Raw genomic sequence first — 23,830 nt, forward strand, 5'->3', positions numbered from 1 at the left:
CACACACACACACACACACAAAATTACAATTTCTACTTTATTTTGTTTATTCTTGAAAGGATGGTATTATTTCATTGCTAGTACCCAATACTATGTCTGAGAAGGGCATACCATGATAATGCCTATTAATGTTAGTTTTATGTTTCTATAAACAAAGAGCAAGAAAGATATTGCAAGGTTAGAGCAATGGAAACCTGTAATACATTCACTTATTACCATAAGAACATAAGGAACAGCACTGCTAGATCAAAGCAAAGACAAAAGCCCTGCAAGGTAGAAGTCATCATATTTCATGCAGTGGCCAACCAGATGCTTCTGAGAAGTCCACAAGCAAGGCATTATTGAAGGCAAATAGGCCTCCCCATTGTTGCCCCCACAAATAGTGTTAAGGGGCACACTGGCCTAAGCAGCATGCAAGGGGCAGGATAGATTTCTGCAAGACCCATACGTCAATGGCTAAGGAGCCAAACAGAAGTACCAAAAGTTGTGGAGACATCGAGCACAACCAACATGAATGCACTCACCCATGAAGCTCCTAGCATAAGTAGTCTACCAGGGCAACAAAGAATGTTTCAGTGCCCAAAATGGGCCAAACCTCAGATGGAAAGGGCTCTAGATCAGTGTTTCTCAAACTGTGGGTCGGGACCCACTAGGTGGGTCGCAATCCAATTTCAGGTGGGTCCCCATTCATTTCAATGTTTTATTTTTTAATATATTAGACTTGATGCTACCATGGTATGTTGCTGCATTTGAGGAAATGTTACAGGCCTGTTCTTCAAGTTACTATGTATATTCTTTTAGCAATCATAGTAAATGGGACTTACTCCTGGGTAAGTGTGGGTAGAATTCTTAAAAATTTTCCTGCTTGATGATGTCACCTCCAGTCATGACATCACTTCCGATGGGTCCTGACAGACTCTCATTCTAAAAAGATGGGTCCCGGTGCTAAATGTGTAAGAACCACTGCTCTAGAAATCAGTATTATCCAGGAAAACCAGGATTTGGTCACCATTCTCCACCTAATCATCTTGCCCAAGAATTGCAAATGAGACTAGCTGAAAATGGTCTGGAATGGTGGAATCCAAAGACAATATTTTTGATAAAGAACTTATAATGGCCTCTTGGAGCACAGCTGAAGTATCACCAATTTTTGAGTGGCATTCATGGCCTCTACAACCCAATCAGCCATGCCTCCTCTGGTTGCCTTAAGGTTCGAGCAGGCAAATGTCCAAGTAATATATCCTCATTCTTAACAGCATGGAACATATCCGTTAGAACAGCGATTACCAAACTGTGGATCAGGTCACACTGGTAGGTCACAACCTGATTTTTGGTAGGTCAGCAAAGGGTGATGAAAGATCAGATAACTAATTGCCTCAAGCCCTGAGGCTATTCAAAAATCAGATACTGTTGCTGCCAATTACTCTCCAAAGAGCTCAGCTCCTGCAATTTGCAAGATTGTAGCTAATTGCCTTGCAATGTGTAAATATAGGGAGATAAATGCTTGAGAGTCTTTTTTCTGGTTATTACTTCTTATAAATAAATAAATAATTTCTTTCTAGCTCTTTTTTTTTTTTTAAAGATATACCTCAGTGGGTTCCAAAAGATTGTTTAAAAAAGTGAGTCCCACTGCTAAAAAGTTTGGGAACCACAAAGCAAGCAGGCACTGAAGGACCATCATGGCTTGCCCATGAAGGATTGCATATTATGATTGCTGAAATTTATTGAAAATATTAAAATATTTCAAACATGGTAATAACACTATGATTATTACAATTACAACAACCAAGCTGCTTCAGAGTACAAGCATCTTATATATCTTGACTTAAAAGGGTTTCCCCAAACTTGAACTCACAATAAAACAGTGGTGATGGTTTTAGTTGCTTATCATCTGCTTAGGGTAAAAAATTTTTGAATTTTAGTCTATAAAGTTTTGTGGTCCAATCCTGAGTTGTATCTGAATGACAGTGATTCCTGTTTACTTTCTCTTGTGGAGAACTTGGCTGTCTTCAAAAAACAAGGCATTACTGCAACTTAAATTCTCAGAGTTATTGTTTCAATTATTGTGTTATAAGTATACAGGTGCTTCCCTGTATCTATGGGAGTTCTGCTCCAGAACCTCCTGCATTTACCTGAAACTGCAGATACTGAATGTCTGCTTGTCACACTCCAGAGACAAGGGGAGTTCTGCTCTCTTCACGTCCAGAGGGTCCTCTAAGCCTAGCAGAAGCCACAGATGTCTGTCCACAGCCTCTGCCAGACTTATACTGAGTTTTACAGGCCAAAAAGAAAAAAAAAAGAACTTCCAGTTTCACGGAGAAACCAGAAGTGCTGTTTTTAATGCCTTTTAAGGAATTGGGAGGCCCCAGAAGCACACGTGGGGGGCACAGACCCAATCTGCAGATAACTGAATCGACGGATATGGGATCTACGGATATGGGGGGAACTGCTGTAATTTGATATGGATATGCAACAAAGGGCAGTGTCTTCTTCATAGTGATGTCAAGATTATGCAACTCCATCCCAGCGGAATTGAGAACCATGTCTTCTTTCTAGCAGGAACTAAAAACATTTCCTTCTCAGTTGACCTTCTCCCTTTGCTTTTTGGTTTGGCTAATGCTGCCAGAGCTATTTTTAAATACTTTTGTTATTATTTGCTGTTGCAGTATTTTATGTTTAATTTTATGCCTTTACATTGTTTGCTTTTAATAATGTTTGTTGCTGGCTTCTGTATTTTCTGTTTTAATTGTTCTTATCTTTTTATCTCTGTATTTTAATAAACACTGTAAGACCTGGGTACCCTGTTACTGGGGGGCATGCATGGGGTAGAAAATTTTTAAATCAATAAGGGCACAATCCTAACCGACTTTCCAGCACTGACATAAGGGCAATGCAGCTCCCAGATAAGGAAATAAACATTCCCTTACTTTGAGGAGGCCTCCATGAGTGCCCCCCAACTGCAGGATACAGCACACGTCCCATTGGCACAGCTATGCCAGCACTGGAAAGTGGGTTAGGATTTAGGCCTAAATTGCATATACATTTGGCATGGCGCACTTCTACAAACAAAGATCAACCGATAGGAGTCTATCAATTGGCAGAAGGTTCCACAAATGTTACTTCTGAATGTCCATTTTGCTCAGTTTTCTTGCAGGTTGTTCTTTAGCTACCTTGTATACTTAATGACAAGCTTGTCCTTTGTGCAAAAGAGACACAAGAAAAAGACTATTTTAAGTGACAAAAGTCACATAATGAAGAGAATATTTCCTCATATGCAATCTTTAACCTTTGTTTCAGAAAGGTGAATAGTTTTTGAGAACAGAGATCGAAAGGTTAGAACCTGAAATCACTTTTAAAAACATTTTTAAAAATTACATTACAGAGCAGTTCCCATTCATTTCAGCAATCCCCCCCCCTCATTTTAATATGATCTAGACAAAATAAGTTCCCTTCTGGTTTCTACTGTAAAGGGTTAAATTTTGATTTTCCGCTATTTGATTTGTTTTGTAATTTTTTTAAATTTAAATAATTTATTGTGTTTTTCTCAATGTATTTTATGGTCAGCTGCTTGTATTTTATAGGAGACAGTGCCAAAATGGCCACTGCTGTATCCTATGGAGCCAGGCAAGCTGCCAGAGGTCTCCTTGGGGGAAAGAGACAGTCTCTGCCAGCTAAATCGCTAGTGCAGACTTGAGAAGCCCTGAGATGAACTTCTGAGCCTGACGTGGGGCACAGGAACCGGCAGGTCCTGCCGCCCTCCTGGGAGGTCCCTCCTCCCATTCCACTGTTACTTTGCCCTCTCCTGCCCTGGAAACCCTCCTCCAGTGCGCAGGGCTTCTTCTGCAATACTGACAGGGGTGGCCCCTCTGAAGGTGCAGCAAACTTGCTTTATGGAACATTTGTGGCACCCAGAACCGGTGGTGCACGTGTATCACCGGCACGGAAGCCCTTAGGATTGGGCTCTAAACCTCGTTCCATTGTCCACCAAAGAGGATACAATAGTACAGAGGTGTATCACCCCTGAGGCACAAGGTAGCTTGGGCCATGGACGCTAACTGGAAGGTGGGCACAAGAGGATGCATTCCGATTGCTTCCCCACTCAAGAAGCAATTGAAGCGCATGCGCATCTCAGCATCTAGGTGGGTGAAACTGCCCAGCAGGCTGCAGAGCAAGCACTCATGCTCCAAAGGCTTCCTGACTGGGGAAGCTGCTGGAACTCATGCACCCTCTAAGCAGCCAGTCAAGTGAAATCACCTGGCCGACTGCGGACAAGCGCTTGTGCTCAAATGCTTCCTGACTGGGAAAGTCATTGAAAAACATAAGCCCTAACGACATCATGACACTGCATGTTGTCATGGCGTTGAGGTGGGCGCCCTCAGTATGCCTCTGCAATAGCAGCTACTTTTTGGAGTTTTTTTATATTATCCTGCTTGGAAAATGTAAAGTGCATCTTGTTGCCTTGCTGTTTTTTCTGGCTTGTACCTTGGAAGGGTCCTATGACTTTCAAGTGAATGCTAAAGATTGTACTAACTTAACTTACAGAAATCACATTTCCAGAATGTGAGGGAGGTTGATTTCAACCACTTTTTGCTTGCTTCCTTTATCTAAACAGCCTTTTAGGTATACTGAAACTGAAAATGTTTGATTTTTTTTAAAATTTAGATTTTATAAGTTGCAGACTGTTGGAGAACCTACAACAAGTCTCCACTACACACAATTATTATTATTATTCCCTCCTTCCCACCTTCTTTTGCTTACCATCTTCTTTTGAAGAAGAAAGTAATAAGCGTCAATTGTGTAAAAATATTGTATTTATTATCAGCTTGTGGCTTTTTTTTTTAAAATGAACTGCTATTTATGATTTCTTTGATCCTTTGTTACTTTTTGGTTACTTCTAATAAAGGCACAACCCTACTTTGGATTTGTGGAGCTGGAGTTCTAAAATGCATGCATTTTCACTGACTGGACCATTTAAATTATGCTTTCCTCTTATACTCCATCCCTCATTTGCAGGAATAACATTCAGTAATTAGTTTCTTACTTCTATTTCTATAGATTCATGCAGCTTCTTGCAGGTAGCTGAGAAAGTTTCTGAAGTGCCAAATTCGAAATACCAAAATTTATTCTTCATTCTGAAACATGAAGGGAAAAAAAAAAGTAGAGAAACATCAATATCTGAACTTTTCTTTCATTCTTTTTTTTTTAAGTTAACATCCTGGCTTCCATCATAAGGGATGGTAACATCTGACATCTAGCTTGAAACAGATGAGCTCGTAATTTTTAAAACTTAAATGTGGCTGTCAAGAGGTGTAATATCCCCTTAAGCTATAACAGGAAAGTTCTACAACAGAGATAGATTAGGTAACTCTTAGGGATTTTTGGTGGTTGCCACTTAACCAGAGACATGTCTTGAAAGCTTACTATTTCCCGCTTTTATGTCTTTTCCTGGCTAATTTGATTTCTGAGACTGTTCCAAATCCTGTTCTAGGGCATGCTATCATAATGAAGTACAGCAGAAAGAGAAAACGAATACGTTCCCCCCAAGCTAGTGCAATGTCTTATTGTTCATTATGACAGGTATTAAAGACAAACATACAAACATTCCTTGTATTTCATATCTTCAAATAATTGGCTGCAGGGCAGCTGTATTGACAGGAAATTGAAGTTCACCAACAATTCATTAAAACTAAAGAGGGGGGAGATAAAACTGAAATTTTTAATAGCTGGCAAATTCTATTAGAAAATAACACTGAATGTAAAATATACTTGATATAGGAATATCATGCCTATTTATCCTCTTAGCCTAAGTTTCATTTTAACAGGTTTTTTAAATGTGATCTAGACATTAGCAGTACAACCCCTGCTAACGGGACAAAGAGGCACCTTCCCTGTGGGACTGTTGCTGCTGTCTTTATTGTGTTTCTTTTTAGACTGTGGCTGCAATCCTATGCACCCTTACCTGGAAGTAAGTCCCAATGACTATACTGGGATTTATTTCTGATAGACATCCATAGGCTGTGGCAGACCCCCTATTCATTGGGGCAAATGCCCTGGGAATGGCACCTCATGTGTCTTTAGGACCCCACGGAAGCCTTTCTGAGGCTCCCGACAGGGTCAGAAACTGTGCTTCTGTTTTTTCTGGAAGCACAGTTTAAAGTATCAGAGAAGCCTCAGGCAGCTTCCCCAACGCAGCCTGGGGAAGCGCGAGGCTCCGTAAGCTTCAAGTAATACTGTTAATAATACTAATAAGCGGGGGGGGGGGATTTGCGCATGGGTGGGGTGGCTACATCCCGTGGGGGGGCACCATCATGCACCTTTGTCCCAGCACATGGGGATGGGGAGGTCCACCACTGTGCACAGGATTGGGCCATGTGAGTCTTTTTGGGATAGGGAACCACCTTCTCATTCCTTGTGCAATGTAAATTGTGTTGTAAACATTTTCAAGGCAAAATATAAATATATTACACAACAACCAAATCATGCAAATAGGTCTGTGTCTAAATAGCGTTAGTACAGTGCATCAGAGTTATTGGTTCGCATCCAAACATAATTAAATTGCAACACCACTGTCCCTGGCAAGGGAAGAGAGTGATACTGATCATGACAAATAAAATGCTTTGGCCGCTCCTAGATCAGTGGTTCCCAAACTCCTACAGGGAGTTGGGAGCCAGATAAGTGTTTGCATGGCCAGGGAGGAGGGCAGTGACGGTGCTGCAGAGATTGTGGGACTTTTTTTACTTACTTTGGGGAGCAGCCTCCTGCACAATCCTGGAGGCTCACAGCCCCCTCTGATCTCCTCTGCAGTTTGTTTAAAAGGCCCTTATCTTCTATCTAAAGCTACTTCCTGTTTTTCCCCAAAACTGGAAGCAGCTTTAGATTGGAGATAAGGGCTTTGTAAATAAGCAGCTTACAAGAGATCACAGGGGGCTGAGAGCTTCCAGAATCCTTCGGGAGGCCAGCGTCACCCCCCAGGTATGTAAAAAAGCCCCTTGACAGTGGCAATGATGTGATCTCTGCAGCATTGTCACTGCCATTGGAGCAGGGCCACTCCTCTTAAGGGGGAATGCACTGCTTCTGGTTCCCCTGTTGGGTCGTGACCCACCACTTTGGTAACCACTGCCCTAGATGCAATTCAAACATTACAACTGACCCACAGAGTTAAAATCATTTCACATACTACAGTTTTCATAGGTGCATGTTGCAACCATGTGAAAACATATACTAAAATACATCCTTAATCTGGTGTAATATTTCTGACAATACTTGCTCTAATAGTGTAAAATGAGCCCTCTTCCCCCACCTTGTGGTCCTTGAGTAAGTGACCCAAATCTTGTTCCTTTCCAGTTAAAGGAAATAGCACAAACTTGTCAGAATGCTGTTCCCTCTTAAGCTTTGCCCTGTTGCATTAAATAAGCTTCAGGATATAATACGAAGCCTCAATTCAACAGAAACTAATGGTAAGGGATGCTCACTAATGTCAGAAATGGTTCACTTCCCAAAAGACCAACACTAGGGTAAGTCAGATGTGCTACTAACTAATCTATGCATCACATGGAAACTACTCTTAAACATGATTTGAAAGGTTTCAGTAATATTTTTCAGTACTAACTCAACATTATTACTTTACAGTCATTACACTACAATCTTTTCTGGTGTTGCACTCAATTACAAGCCATTCAAACACAGCTAAACAGATAAGTGGGTATATATTTAAAGTTGACAAAAGTATTAAGAATGGTTTCAAAGAAACAGTTTTAAGCTGAGCTCTTATTTTGATGGTAAATAAAAATTATTTGCTTTGTTTTATAAATTATAAAATGAAGCCCCAGCTTGCCATAAAATTACCTGTATTAGTGCTAGAATAACTCAAAAACAGAACACTTATGGCGATATCAGGTTTATGAAAACTTAGAAAGAAAGATACAGAAATATACAGAAATACACCTCTCCAGTGTTAACACACTTAAAGTAAAAGTACGAAAGTGCTTAATCAATACTTTGATTGAGAGTCCAATCCTGGGATCAGCGCTGCAGCTTCATGCCGCCATGCACTGTCACAAACTACTGGGCTACCCCAGCAGGGAGGGAGGGGTTACACTCCCATGCTATCCCATTGCCAGTCGTTAGGAGTTCATTAGGATTGGACTGTTAGTTGATCTCTGAAGTTAATGGTCTTTAATGGTGGCTACATTGCAACTGCAACATTGCAACTCCAGTTATTTTACAACAATGTAATTAAAATACATGCTATCGGCATCAGAATACTTTTTGATTATTATTATTATTATTATTATTATTATTATTATTAACAGTATTTATATACCGCTTTTCAACTAAAAGTTCACAGAGCAGTTTACAGAGAAAAATCAAATAAATAAATGGCTCCCTGTCCCAAAAGCGCTCACAATCCAAAAAGCTGCAAATTATTAAGGAAGCCAGAACGGTCTAAGAATACATTGCCGTCAGTCCTGTCCATACTTACTCAGGTGTAAGTATCAATGAATTAAGTGAAACGTATAGGATTGTAGCCTAAGTGACTTTTACCTTGCAACAAAGGTTGCCCATGGTACAAATCCTGCAGAAAAAAAATTATTCTGTAGAGGTGGCAGAAAGGATTCAAGATGAAGTAGTCTACAAATTCAATCATTCTTTTCTTTCTGCTTCGATGCTTGTGATTCTCGGCAAAGTGCCTCACATTGTCTAAACAAACATGTAGCAAATTGGTTTGTGCTGCCTTTACTTCTCCTATTCCTATGCAACTCTTGGCTGCAGTCAGTTATTTTCCTATTTTAGATCCACTTCACACTATGTAATTGTACACTTTCCCAAGGCTTATTTGTTGAACTTTATGAGAAGTACACTGCACATATTAGGTTGTATATATTCTCTGTGTAAAAACACTGATGTTGTATCATATCAAAGCACTTTACACAAAGCCCTTGCTACCTTTGAGAAATCAGTGACTTCAGTTCACCTGGTTTCCAGTCCCTGCAATGAAATACAACAATTAAAGTGTAAGTTGTTTCTGCCACAGATACCAATTTTTCCATCTTTCTGATTTCTGATTCAGGTTCTTCTTTTTGCACCAGCAACAAGGCAGTTCTGGCCTAGCTACTGATGGCTTATTTAGATCTTCATATTTTTGAAAGAGAACGGGTGTACAAAAAGTGTTATTCTGTTCCATCGCAGTATTTTATCCAAAAAACTTTCTATGTGTGCGCACATTCCACCATATGGGAACAGTGCACAACAATAAAAACATCTTCTGGTGCTTTGGATGTTAGACCTATTCTTGGATATATTTGGGTGCTGATTCAAAAAATGGCACCAGTTTGGCCCTAACAGCTCTAGTTTTGGCGATACAGCATACCCACCTTAAATGCTGATGTGTAGATGATCGGTTGAATCAGCAAATAAGGTGGCCAAGCTGTATCTCTAAAACTACAGCTGTTAGGGCAAAACGTATGCCATTATCGGAATTCCTACCCCAAATATATCCAAGAATAGATCTAACTTTTATGGCATCAAAATGTTTGTTGGGTGGTGTAATGCTTTCAGCCCTGCCACACTTCTTCCACTACAAATCTCTACCTTGTAACATAGATGCCCACTTCACTTGTGTTACTATCTACTGCTGACCAGCATTTCCTCTAAGGGGGCTGTGGTGTGTGGACCCCTTCAGCAGCTGTACGACATTATGATTCCTTGTGATGCTGCCTCCAAATGTTCAGTTGTGATTTCATCACGTCATTGCTGAACTTCTGGGTTACCAAGCTCAGTGCTGCTCAGAGGTACAAGGCCACTTTCCTGCACACCTTAGATGGAATCTTCTCCTGACCATCTAGATGCTTTCTTAGACTGCTGTACACAGAAAAGGAACGCACAACTCAATCCACCAAACATATCCTATGGCTTGCCAAGGGCTCTATAATCTTCCACTTCTGTTTCTCCAACTCTAAATTGTAGATTTCATATATTTCCCACATTACAAAGAGCGGAATCTGGTCATCCCAACAAGCCAACACATTTCATGAGTACATTTCATGAGAGTTAAACTCACTAAAGCTACTTGAAGGGCTGATTTCTTCCACATAAGCCTGCCTACCCACCTGTCATTTCAGGACTTATAAATTGTCATTGCAAGCCTTGCCCTGAATCCTTCTAACAGGGGATCTGTAACTGCCTAGGGCATGACCTTCTCAGCTGCTGCAGGTAGATTGTGGAACTCACTCCAGGCAATGGCAGGCCTGGGGGGGCAGAGGGGGTAAAAGCCACAGGTGGGGGATGCATGGGCCTTGTGGGGAGTGCAGGGGAGCCATGGGCATGTGCCTTGTGGGGGGCTGCACCACTGCACCTGCCACGCTGCTGCTGCTTCCACCTGCGGGGACTCCTCTGCCTGCCCTCAGGAGCCATTCCGGGGGCAGGTGATACCCAGTGCAGTAAGGCTTCCAATGCAGTTTTAAACAGTACTTACAGGAAACCAGAACTACTGTTTATGATTGCACTGGAAGTCTCAGAAGGCTTTTGGAATGGTTCCAACACCATGCGAGGCTCAATGCAGCTAGGTAAGTATTCCGGGGGTCGGGGGGGTAGTGTGATGCAGGGGCGGCACTGAGAACCTGCGCCCCCGGGGTGCCGCAGGGGCCAGGTCCATAACTACTGCCAGGTACCTTCCATAAAAGACTTGCAAGGCATTTTTCTTCTATCAAGCTATCCAGATGACTTGCGTTTTTACTAGAATTTTGAGGAGGAATAGTGATTTTAATACACCTTGTTTCAGTTCCTTTGCTATTTTCCAATTTTTTCATGGATTGTTTCATTTTGTATTTTAAATATTGTTGTTAACCAGCTTGAAGGCCCTGATCAACCAGAATGCAGGACGAGTTTTAATAAAAATAAAAAAATGAATAAAATGTCTTAGTAGATTTAACTAAGGTGAATGTCTCTGAGAGGATTTGAGCCAGTTTAGTTATCAATACTAGAATAGCTTTGCATTATGATGTTAATTAAAAAGCCCCCTACTGTTAAAACTATTTTATATAACCTTTCTGATTAAGCAATTAGATGGCATATTATCAGAAAAATTGCCCTCCGTCTAAATATGGAAATAATAAATGTTTTATTATACACCAGATGAGCACGTGAGTACTGCCTCAGTGTGCACAACAATGAATTCAGTTATAGTTTATTAATAGAAAGAAATCAAGAGGTGTATAACAGAGTTACGACACACACACACACACACACATGCAGAGAGAGAAAAAGAGAAGGAGAGAAACCCAGTTCGCTGGACTGATTTTATGAGTACTTCGAGTATTGATAGGTTTATATAATTCTCCATACCTTTGCAAACTTGGGGCCAATTCAGAGATTCTTGCAAGGAGAAGCAAACTGTGCACATAGATCAATCCTGCTGAACAGACGGCTGCCACTAACAGCTTTGGCAGTAAAGATCATATATTGAAAAAAGTAAGGTGATGCCTAAAAGTCATTCTCATTCCCAGATAGGCTATTGGTGCTGAATATGGGTTTGTTCCCTCTCTTTCAGGGGCCCCAAATTACACCCCAAGAGAGAAAATCACAGACAAAACTTTTCTGTCCACATACAGATCCCTCTTGATGGATCAGAATATTTGAGTCCAAGGTTTGAGCTATTCTAGTGAGAAAAATATTATTGTTGGGAAAGGGGGGGCATCAATATTTCAAAACAGCAATATCTCAAGACTCCAGGCCCAATTCTATCCAACCTTCCAGTGCTGATGTAAGTGAACAAACATTCCCATACCTTGAGGAGGTATCCATGACCGTACCCTCACCGCAGAACGCAACACCCACCCCATTGGCACAGCTACATCAGTGCTGGAAAGTTGGCTAGGATATGGCCCTAAGTCAGCAGTTTGTTTTTAACTCTTCTAGTAAAGATCATAATTTAAGAACTTCATGCTGTATTTTCTATTTTAAAAAATGCTTGAGACATTGTTTGATATTCAAAAAGATAAGTTTAAAAAACCAGAGGGCTTTTGTGCAGCCCCATTGCATTCCAGTTCCTGTCATTTTTGCCAGCAAAAAACCGCAAGCCTTTTCATAAGGGAGGCAACCAGAGGTAGCAGAAAGGGATCAAAGGCAAATGCCTCAGTAAGAGCCACATTAGATGCACCTGTAAATGCATAATAGGTTTGGCTTATTTGTTTTTACAATATGGTGGATCAGCGGGGGGGGGGGTGCCCAGAAAATAGAGCTTTAGGGCTTTGCCCTGCTGTGACTTCTCTCCCACTCATGCACCTCCAGCATGCTACTTAAGACAGGGAAAGACAGGCTTTCATTGAAAGCCACTTAGTTGAAACTGATGCTTGTGAACATGTCCCTGAACACTACTGCGGCATTGGCAGATTACTTGGAGAAATGTTTTCATCATTTATGTTTACCCTTTAATGTTATCTAAAATTTACAACTGATTCCATAACGCAGCGTGGGTCAGTAGCAGAAACTGGATATTCTGTTGTTTCATCAGTTCAGGAGTGCTCTAAACGTTTAGGCAGCTTTAACAATGTCCACAAAAGATATTACTAAATATTCATTCACTCATTTTTGGTGTTTTAAAAGGTAAAGCAAAGAATATTCCATATTCTTGTGATACCTGCATTCCTATAATAATCCTTCCACACTTCACACAACTTCTAGTATCTTATCCTGAAGTATCAAATGTGTAATGCTTAATGCTTAGTCAACTCACATATTTTGTTCCAATTCAGAAGAACAGAAGCTCTAAGATTACATAGAGTGAAATGCACATATAAAACAATGTTTTATACAGCTAACTGGTACAAATCTGGTAACAGTCTGCCTTTTCTCATTGCTCATAAATCTATTACACAGGTAATTCTGGACTTAGGTAAAATGATTTCATTGTAGCACATAATATATATTAATAAGATTGTATGGCTTTTTTAATGTTCTCCTTTTCTTTTCAGTCCTGTCTTGACAATCATATAATCCTCGTTCTGCTTTATAATGAATCTTTTGAAAAGATAAGGAAATAGTCAGTGGCCAGCATATTCAGAAGAATTTTATATGTTGGCAGAAAGATTTATAATAGGCTCATCTCTGCCATTTTTTATTTCCAATAACTAACCATAGGAATGGCAAGTCAGTGTTAATCTCATTCTTTCTAAGTGCAGCGCCAAACAGACTGGGCAGTAATACCTGTCACTTCAGTTCTATGATTGGTCAATGGTGTATTCCATATGGTAGATACAAAAAATTAAGCATGTAAAGATTCATTGTAGGCACAGGTTGCAATCCTATATACAGCTTCCTGGGAGTAAACCCCATTGAATACAATGGGGTTTACTTCTGAATAGTCATGCATAGGATTATGCTCACAATGTAATACAGAGATCCAGGGTGAAAACAGACCACAACTTCATTACAATCAATAATTTTTTCCCCTTGCTTGGAACTGTCCCCCCACCCAGAAAACCCATGAAATGCTTCTTTACTTACGAAAGCCATGATGACTATATGCAACCTCCAGATTTTAGAGGTAGCCGATTTCAGAATACCCAATGCAAGGGAATGGCAACAGGCATCCTGTTGTTTTAAATGGCATCTGATGGGCTATTGTGAGATACAGGAAGCTGGACTAGATGGACCCTTGGCCAACTATCATGCAAAGTTGGCATATCATGCAAATCCTGTCGTAAAACTTACCTTTTCCATGAAATCATTGGAAAGTAAATTCCATTAAGATGCAATGCTATACTATTGGGTGTAAAACCATTGAATACAGCAGAATTAATTTCTCAGAAGACATGCGTACATCCTGCTGTAAATATATGTAACCATGTTGACATATCTTCTGGGATTATCTACTAATGATGGAAATTTGGTTCCTGTACATATCCTTCCTATTTCAGAGACTTTGGGCAAGGAACTTAAAGTACACATTTTTTCCAGGAGTACACATTTTATCCACATTTTATAACACATTTGTTTAGCCAGGAGTGTAACTGGCCCACCTCACCCCAGCAGTGTCTTTTCTAGTGTCTGTCTGCTGGTGTTGCATCTTTTAGATTGTGAGCCCCTTTGGGACAGGGAGCCATTAGTTATTTGATTTTTTTCTGTAAACCGCTTTGTGAACTTTTTGTTGAAAAGTGGTATATAAATACTGTTGTTGTTGTTGTTGATAATGATAATAATGATAATAATAATAATAATAATAATAATAATAATAATAATAATAATAATAATAATAATAATAATAATAATAATAATTCCGTTTCAACCTTTGGAAAGAAGATGTACTGACGTGAAGTGTCCTGAAAGTAGAAATGACATCAAAGGCATAAAACTCAGTATGCACCTGTGCTATTCTGCAAGGAGCAAAGACTATTTTGTTAACCTCCCTCCCCCCCAAATAAAAAAAGGTTTTAATCGTTTGTCAAGGTTATCTAGATGAGAGTTTCTCAAGAGGTATAAATCAACTAGAGGTTAACTTCATGCACCTGGTCCAAAACCAGCACCTGGTCCAAAACCAGCAATTACACAGCAGTGTGATATCTGAATGATTATAATTTACAAGAGACTTCCCGCATAACTGAACAGGCTTTCTGATCCATGAGGCTTTACCTTGAAAAGCAAATGCCACTATTCATAATTACAGTAAGATGCTTATTAGCATCTTGGGGGGGGGGAAATGCTGCACTCATGGTGAGGAAAAAATGCTGCACACAAAAAAAGATAATGTGAACTTTGTGTCTTGCATTTGACTGTCTCTCAAATAGTCATCATGAAGATCACTACACTAAACACGCATTTATATATTTTATGACAGTTTTGCTTAGCTGTGCTTCACAGTTCTGGGAGCATGTGTTGATCTACCAGTGGTGATCAACAGATGCAGTGGTGATCAACAGATGCTTAAAACAGTGGTGATTTTTAAAAAAAGTGTGCGTGTATACATGCACAATTGGCAGGCTAACACTGATCACTGCTAATTTATATTAGGTAATGAAGATTACAGGTGATACATGCGTTGCCTGGTTAATAGCCAAAGTTCTACATATGTTTTGTGCATTGCCAGGGCAATAAGCATATTCCCCACGGCGATGTGCACAGCTTCAGACTGCCACTGTGCCTATTCTTTCAGCATGCCTTGGAGACTGGATGTTGACCATGTACTTTGTAGGATCACCATTTCATGGCACAATCCTAACCAGGTCTACTCAGAAGTAAGTTCTATTTTGTTCAATGGGGCTTACTCTCAGGAGAAGCGTGGTTAGGATTTCAGCCTCATGCTTTCACTGTTGGTACAGTCTCCATGCTTCACTCTGGTGTGCATGATCATAATGCATCTATTCAGTTCACAATGGCTACAACATACACTTGAAACCGTAATGTCTATAAACAGCTTCGGATTGGTTCTGCTGTATTTTGGGGAATCAATGAAGCAGAGCATGAAAATCTCTGTAATTGTGTGACTTATTACAGAGAACCTTATTAACTTTATAACAAGGTCATCGAACTTCACACTTCATTTTTAAATTATGTCAGAGGAATAAAACAATTTTCCTTGTCTTTACCCCTAATATCCTGCTATGCTAACGTAGACCTGACACAGACTTTTACTTAAATTAATGAAGCTATTATTACAATTCTCCACTGGGCTATGATCAAGTTTCTGTGAAGAAAATCCTTGCTGCCAGATCCAACTGCATAATTCTTACTGTATTTTAAAATCAAAAATGTACAAAGCATTTTTATGAATTGCCTTTCTGTAATGCAGGTCCACATGAAATCCATTAATCTGCCTCTGTAGCAGGCAGTATTTAACTCACACTGAAAAACTAAAAGATCCTAACAGCCCAATTCTACATCTCGGAAATGCTGTTTTGAGCTGTGTAGAATGAGGCACACATCCTTGGACGCTGGTGCAACTTTAGGACACAATCCTAACCAACTTTCCTACATTGGCATAGCTGTGCCAGTGGGGTATGTGCCGCATCCTGCAATTGGGGGGAAGTCACGGAGGCCTCCTCAAGGTAAGGCAATGTTTGTTCCCTTAGCTCAGAGTTGTATTGCCCTTACCCCAGTGCTGGAAAGTTGGTTAGGATTGTGCGCTTAGTTGTGCCAATGGGGCCAAAGTCCCACTATCATAACCTCAATTCTGGTATTAGAAACACAATGGATGTTGGAACATCACTATACTGACACAGCTTCACCACTGCTGCAAGTATAGCCTGCATACAGCCCAAAATGGGGTAGAGATGTGGCTAGGATGTGGAACAGCCAACATATACTGCATCCTAAACTTTCTCACCCCGATGATGGACACATGCCAATCATCGGAAAAAATGTAGAAAATTTGGAACCTAAAAATGTAGAAAAAATTAAGAGATGAAAAACACTAGAAAATCTCAATTCCCACCATCTCCTCTGCCTTATCGACTCTCCTATGGTGGAGCATAGGATATAAGACTATACTCTGCAATCAATCACAGCCCTACTTATGCATAGGATTATACCATTTATGTTGTTCAGTTAAGGTGCAATTTAGAATAACCTGCTTATGCTCCCAGTAATAAACAATAAAGCAAATATTGGAGATAGAGTTACACTTAAGGGCGCCACGTGAAGTCCTTGTTTGGAGGACAGGGACGCTTTGGGCAGTTGCCTTCTATTCTGAGGATACAACCAGCTTTGATTCTCTATTTTCTTTCCTTCCTTCTCAATTATGGCCCTCTCTAGCCAGGAGTCTTCCTCCTAAGCACCCTTCAGATGACAGCTATGCCCCCAATGCTGGAAAAAGGCTACATCAAGAACCACTGGCATAGGAAGGAGTAAACCCATAGGGAACAATGGGGAAGGTGAAAAAACACACACATGAAAATTGTAATTCCCACCACCCCTGCCTCATCCACTTTCCTACGATGGAACACAGGATAGCGAATATATAGTGCAGCTAATCCAATATATAAACCCTTGCAAAGGACACTACAGCTGAGAAAATAGGAGACTTGGTATGGGGCTATACTTCTCTGGCCTCTCAAAAATATGGGGCTATATAAAAGTATGGGGCTATACTTCTCTGGCCTCTCAAAGGAGAACTTTGGTAATGGGAACCATGATGAAAGCACACTTGGCACACAGAGGGAGCACAAACAACCTCTTGTCCCTCACAACATATACGGCAAGATATTTGGTTAACATTTGTCTTATCAGAATTCTTACTTCTGATATTCTGCTCCAGGAGGACTCCATAAAAAAAAAATCTACATGAAGTCTCTATCTCACCACCTTAACAGAGGAAGCAAGCACAATGGATGCCACACAGGTAAAGAGGGGAGAGGAGGGAATCCCATGTTGCAATGTATTGATGCTGTGTGTCTATTACATGTCTTTATCTCCCCACCCCATTGACCCTTCAGGGTTATCATATTCAAGGTGCTGGTTTTGACCTTTAAAGCCCTATACTGCTCTGGGCCAGGGTATCCCAGAGATCACCTACTTCCGTACAATCCAGCTCGTCCTCTTAGGTCATCAGAGAAGGCCTTTTTACAAGTGCCGCCGCCTAAGGAGGTACGTGGGGCGGCAGCAAGAAATAGGGCCTTCTCAGTAGTGGCACCAACATTATGGAACTCCCTTCCTCTTGATTTGAGAATGGCTACCTCTCTTGAGACTTTTCGGCGAGGCCTGAAGACCTTTTTGTTTAAACAAGCCTTCTGAGTTCATGGCCTTTTTAAACAGTTTTTCTATATCTTTTAGTATTTTTACAGGCCTGATTCCTCTATGATTTGCTGCGTTTTGCTCTTTTTATCTGACTATTTATCTGACTACTGTTTTTATGGATATTTGTTAATGTGTTTTAGTATGTTTTTATTTGCAGTTTTTATTTTATTTGCAGATTTTTAAGCTGTTTTTAATATGTTGTAAGCCGCCCTGGGTCCCTTCGAGGAGAAGGGCGGGATATAAATAAAGTTTATCATCATCATCATCATCATATCCTTGCTATGGTTGTGTTGCTTAACCATTGCTTCTTTTTGCAACAGCGAAGACTAGTGGGTACCTGTTCTCCTTTAGTGATTGCCATGAACCACTGGAACTGCTGGCCAAACACTCATCTGAACTCCCTTTGTTTCTGCACCATTGCCACATGAGGTGGGACAATTACTTTCCATGGAATTCCATGAAATTCCAGTTATTTTCCATGGAATTCCACTGCAGCTCCTCCTGGAGAGGGAGATGTTCTAAGCCTCAGCACTTATGCCCCCAATGTATGCCCACTTATGCATGTATGCTCTGGTGTCATCATTCTCCCTCACAAATGCTGAGACTGCACCTCAAGCCAGAGAACTTGCATCCTTCTTACTCTCTCTGGGTTTCTCCATGCTCCCCATAGGCAGCTGTCCTACCGGCAAAGGCACTGTGAAGACTCAAAGAGAGCTTGGGCAGCCTGCCCACTTGCCACTAGTGACCAGTATGAGCCCACTGCTGCTTGGCGTGGTTGCTGACCTACTCATTCCAGTCGGATCTCTATGGCTTTGCAAACTTTATGGAAGGTAGTGAACCCACCGGTTCGGTCAGACCTCACTGACCACTGTTTCTTCTGTTGGATAACTTGCAGTGGTACAAAAACCCTGCTGAGAAAATATGGCTAGCAACCCAACTTGTGAGTTTTTCTTTCAGATGCTGTCCTGTTGCAGACACAATTCAATAAAAACTTTGACTTGAATGCACTTTTTCTCTCTTGTGTACAGGGGTCCCTTCTTCCCTGATTAGTTCTTTCTTAACTCATGTTAGCCTCAAGGTGGAGGGGAGGCCCTCATCTGTGGGGTGGGGGGGGGAAGAGAACCTCTCTGCTCTCAGATTCTGCAGCATCTTCACTATGTTCCAAAGAGGACATGCTCCTCTGTGGTCATAAGCCCCATTTTCCGCTACTGTGGTCAATGAGGCATACAGTTGCAGGGAGATGGGAGGGCAGTGTATTGTAGTCATGCCAGCGGGTACCAACAATGATGCATTGGCTAAATAAATAAACCTTATTAAAAAGTGATATTTTCAAAACGAAGCTGATGAAAAAACAGGTAATAGTCCAGTCCTAAACCTGTTTGCCGCTATTAGTGGAACTTACTTTCAGGTAACTGTGCTTAATGTTAGCCCCAATGGTCAAACCCTGTTCAGAAGTAGCATCAATGGCACAATGGCATAACAATTGCTGTCGTTTTGCCAGTGAGAGAGACAGGGGGAAAATCCATCAAGTTTCTGATGCTTTGCAATGGGACATGATTGTCACTTGGGGGGGGGGGGAGCGAGGACATAAGTATCTTAACAAATTGCTCTTCAGTGATGCTGAGTACAGTCCCCTAATTGAGGTTTCCTTGAAAAATCAGCAGGATGCAGTTGTCTCAAATTGATATAAATAGTTTGCTAAACTTTTCAATAACCCTGAACTATCATGTAGCGGGATTGCATTCTTGGCCACTCTTTGAGAAAGGTGGCTGACACCATGCTGGAGTTCGCAAGGCACATTACCCGCTCACATCCATTTGCAACAAAAGAATTTCTCAATAAGTATTTCTCTTTAACATTTCCTCTCAGGGAACCTATGGAGTGGGGAGATATTTACGAGTTGCTTTCAGCTTAAAAATAAATCACCTCTAATTCCTCTAAGCGAAATCAATCAAAAGTCTGTAAAAAATGGGCTGGTTGTTTGGTCGATTCTGGCAGAAAAGTAAACAGCACTTCAGCTTTTCTCTACCATTAAGGCCTAAATGGCCTAGAAAGTAAATCAATATCTCCAGTCAGCCTTCTGGCTATTGTTTAGCCAGTAGATATGGATTTTCACTGGCTTACTACACTCCTTTGGGACTAACCTATAATCCTCAGAGAGTAATAATAAGTTCGTTATCTAGTTCAGCTCTTTGTTGTACATTTAAATGGGCCACATCCATCAGCTGCACTTGTTGAAGTTAAGAGATGATGACATCCCATTCAACCTATTTTATAATGAAACAGTTGCAATATATTGTAAAGGGGAACTGTTATAAAAGTCCTGTTTGTTGATGATGGATTATTGAAATGGGCAAATGGGGAAAAAAAATGTCAGGGTTTAAGTCCCAATTTCTATACAGGATTACTTCCACATTAATAAGCTAAATCTTAGTGCTGTTTATTTCTGTCACACATACATCACACAAATTGTTCATTATTCATATCAATCTGTTTCAAATATTTCCGGTTAAATACTGCTGTGAAGCAGACAGCTGTCAGAACCAATCAGCGCTTTTTTAGTTTCGCTTCCAGATGTTTGCTGGACCAAAAAGATTCTCTCCCCCTCCCCATTCAGGACAGAAAAGAAAGCGCTCATATGGTTAGACACCCTGCACTCTTAGATGGAGATAGTTATAGGCCGTGACACTGAGTACCCCCTTTCATTGCGTATATGCGTTCCCTTTGATAAAACAAAAGTAGTTCAGTGCCACTTGACAAGTCCACGGGATGCTTTTACTGTCAATAGCTTCCCTTTATTCTAAAGGTTATCTAGTGAATAAGGAGTTGTTCTGAAAAGTGAAAAGATGAATGACAAACATATGTTAACAGCCCAATCCTAAGTAAATCCCCAGGAAGCAATGTTCTCCTCAGGGTAAGGGAACATTTGGTTCTGGGTGCACACTAGGTGCCCAATCCTATCTAAGAGCCCAATCCTATGTATGTCGGCTCAGAAGTAAGTCCGATTGTAGCCAAAGGAGCTTACCCCCAGGTAAGCGTGGATAGGATTGCAGCCTAACTTTCCAGTGTTGCTGCAGCCATGCTAACAGGGTATGTGCTGCATTCTGTGGTGGGGGTAGTAATGGAGGCTCTGTCAAGGTAACTTTTGTTCCCTTAACGAGGCTTCATTGTGGTTGCATTGGCACTGGCGAAAGTTGGATAGGATTTGGCCCTAAGAGAATGTGATCCAGGCCAGACTTCTTGTTGTTGTTCTTGACTGGACTGATGCCAAGGGAGCATCAGGCTCACAAGTCTCTAGAAAAAGACAGGCTTTGATTCATTGGAGAAACTTCCTCTCTTCCTCCCTCCCTTAATGTTATGCGCCAGAAGTCTGGTTCCATTCTGGTTCAAGTGAAGCCCATCCCTCTTGTACAGGCCCCGCTTGTCCCAAAACGTTCCCCAGTGCCTAACAAATCTAAACCCCTCCTCCCTACCCCACCGTCTCATCCACGCATTGAGACCCCTGATCTCCGCCTGCCTAGCTGACCCTGCATGTGGAACAGGTAGCACTTCAGAGAATGCTACCTTAGAGGTCCTGGCTTTCAGCTTCATACCTAATAGCCTAAATTTGGCCTCCAGGACCTCCCGGCTACACTTGGCCACGTCGTTGGTGCCGACATGCACCACAACTGCTACCTCCTCCCCAGCACTGTCTACCAGCCTGTCTAGATGAGAAGTGATGTCCGCAACCTTCGCACCTGGTTGTGGCATTTTAAAGACCAAATAGGACCCTAACTAGGGGGATAAACAAATCAATGGCTGAGTAGTTATTTAATATCTTCACTCAAGTGGCTTTCTCATTGACTTCAGGATGCCTGTGATAAATTACTGAAGGAAAAAATAGAAAATGGCAACTGCATTTATTTCTGGGTATCATGTTGCGGTTGCTTGGATTGATTTTATTCCCAATATTTTGTTACATACGTAAGGTCACCCAAATATAATAAACACAAGAGTCTAACTGGAAAAGAGGCAAGCTCAAGTCCCTGACTCACTAGACCAGGGGTGTCAAACATAGGGCCCGTGGGCAGAATGCAGCCCTCAGAAGCAATTTATCTGGCCCCTGTTATTATTGGGCTCTCCCAGCATGATAATTGGGCTCTCTATTGAAATTATGAACAAGATTTGCACATTTTCTCTTCTGTCGTTTGCAGTGCGTTTCTAAGTGAGCACAAAGTGCTTATTTCTGGCCATTATCTGCTTAATGATGTCACTTTCGGCCCTCAGCAGGCACCATGATTCCTATCTTTGGCACTTTGTATGAAACTAGTTTGACACCCTTGTATTAGACAATCCTAGGCATGTCTACTCAGAAGTAAGTCCTACTCAGCTCAGTGGATCTTACTCCCAAGTAAGCGTGCATAGTATCGCGGCCTTAAAAATATTCATCATAATAATTACTTAAAAACCATACAATATCATATGCATCTGCCGTTCCCCCAATTTTGTTAAAATATCTTAGGCATTAAAAGAAATACTTATCATTAAATCTCAATAAAATTTTTGACTCTGAAGCCTACTTGAGGATGTACTCCATATTGAAAACACGCTATTTTACTTTATGCGTACTTTTGCATGTTCAAAAGTGGTTCTGAAAAAAAGACAGCAAAACTTTCTAATGGTTCTCTAGCACAGAATTGTTTTTCAAGCTGTTAGGATATATGCAGCTGGGGTTGATCTAATTATTTATTTATATCTTTTGTACATATGTTATTAAATTCTTATAGAGAAATGCATACCTATATTATAAAAGGATTTTATTCTTTTTAAGATGGCATGCACTGTTTAACAAAATAAAACATTATTTTCTTGCTACATAGTTGCTCCAACTAAAATATCCACATACAGTCAGATGTATACATATTTCACTTGTATGCATTAACTTCACTAGAGGGAGTGTGCACATGCAAAAAAAATGGAAGCACAACTGAACTCCTATGCTTGGAATGGATGGCAGATTGGGAAGAGAACATTCTTGCTGCAGTGATATAGCTGCTGGACATGAGCATAACCTCTCTTGACCTTACACAGATCACTTTGTAAACACAATCTGTTGACTTTAGCACCGTTCTCAATTGCAGTTATATATTTGCTGAATTATGTTGGCTTTACCCACTATTTAAACTGTAAAATATAGAGCTGTTAAATATCAATACCCACATTCATACCACGTTTTCAGAATTATAACAAGAAAATGTGCAGGTAGTCGCTTGGAACTGCGGATCCAGTATAAGACCCACCCCGCACCTGCCACACATCCATTACAGTAGCTTTTTATTTCCATAGTAGTGTTTGCAGCATGAGTATTCCTTGCTTAAACACTCCTGCTGAACTGAAGAACCAAACACACAGACAACTAGTCTGCATGCTAGAGGGGAACTAGCAGGACAGTGCTTCCTATTAGTCTCTCTATAGTGTGCAGGCTGGTTGACTGCACGTCCAATTCTTCAGTTCAGCAAGGATGCTTATAAGAGCAAGGAACACTTATGCTGCAAACGCTACTATGGAAATAAAAAGTTACCATAATGGGCCCACGGGCGCCACTACTGATAAAGCAGTTACTACTGGGGCCACAATTGCTGGACGATAGCAATGCTCACTTTTTGTTCCAGACAAATTAAGGTCTGGCTCCTAAATTTGAAGCTCAGAAATTCTATTAAGACTACAATGTTAACATGATTATTCGAGATTACTACCCAGTGCATGCAGTTGGAGTCACTTCTGAGTAAGCATGCACAGAATTGTGCTAAAAATGAAGATCAACAGGTGAAACTAGCATCAGAATCTCTCTCATGAAATCCAACAATATTTCCTCTTGATACCAGGCTTGATGAATAATCCTACAGGATAACCTTGAGACCAAAAAGGAATAGATTAAAGATGCACAGAGAAAATCCATACAGATAGCTGACTGAATTCATCAATGTTAAACTGAGCAGGATCAGCCGTTTATGGAAAGCAGAATAACCAGGAGGTAGCTGTGACCTTCAACCTCTACCAGAATGGCAACAGGAAAAAGTAACGACAGGGGAAACATCCAATATAACAGCAAACAGACTGGTAA

At 40.8% G+C, this 23,830-nt stretch overlaps 1 protein-coding gene across 4 annotated transcripts in view; it reads right to left on the bottom strand.

Moving 5' to 3' along the window:
* Positions 1–23,830, bottom strand: part of DGKB (diacylglycerol kinase beta) — a 271,357-nt gene that overhangs the window by 73,778 nt on the left and 173,749 nt on the right. For all 4 annotated transcript variants that reach the window (XM_066627151.1, XM_066627149.1, XM_066627150.1 and 1 more), the window contains one exon: positions 5,042–5,132. In XM_066627151.1, the coding sequence (XP_066483248.1) occupies positions 5,042–5,132 (91 nt within the window). The remainder of the gene's footprint in view (positions 1–5,041; positions 5,133–23,830) is intronic.

The sequence above is a fragment of the Tiliqua scincoides genome, chromosome 5, assembly GCF_035046505.1.
Source record: "Tiliqua scincoides isolate rTilSci1 chromosome 5, rTilSci1.hap2, whole genome shotgun sequence".
Lineage (NCBI taxonomy): Eukaryota > Metazoa > Chordata > Lepidosauria > Squamata > Scincidae > Tiliqua > Tiliqua scincoides.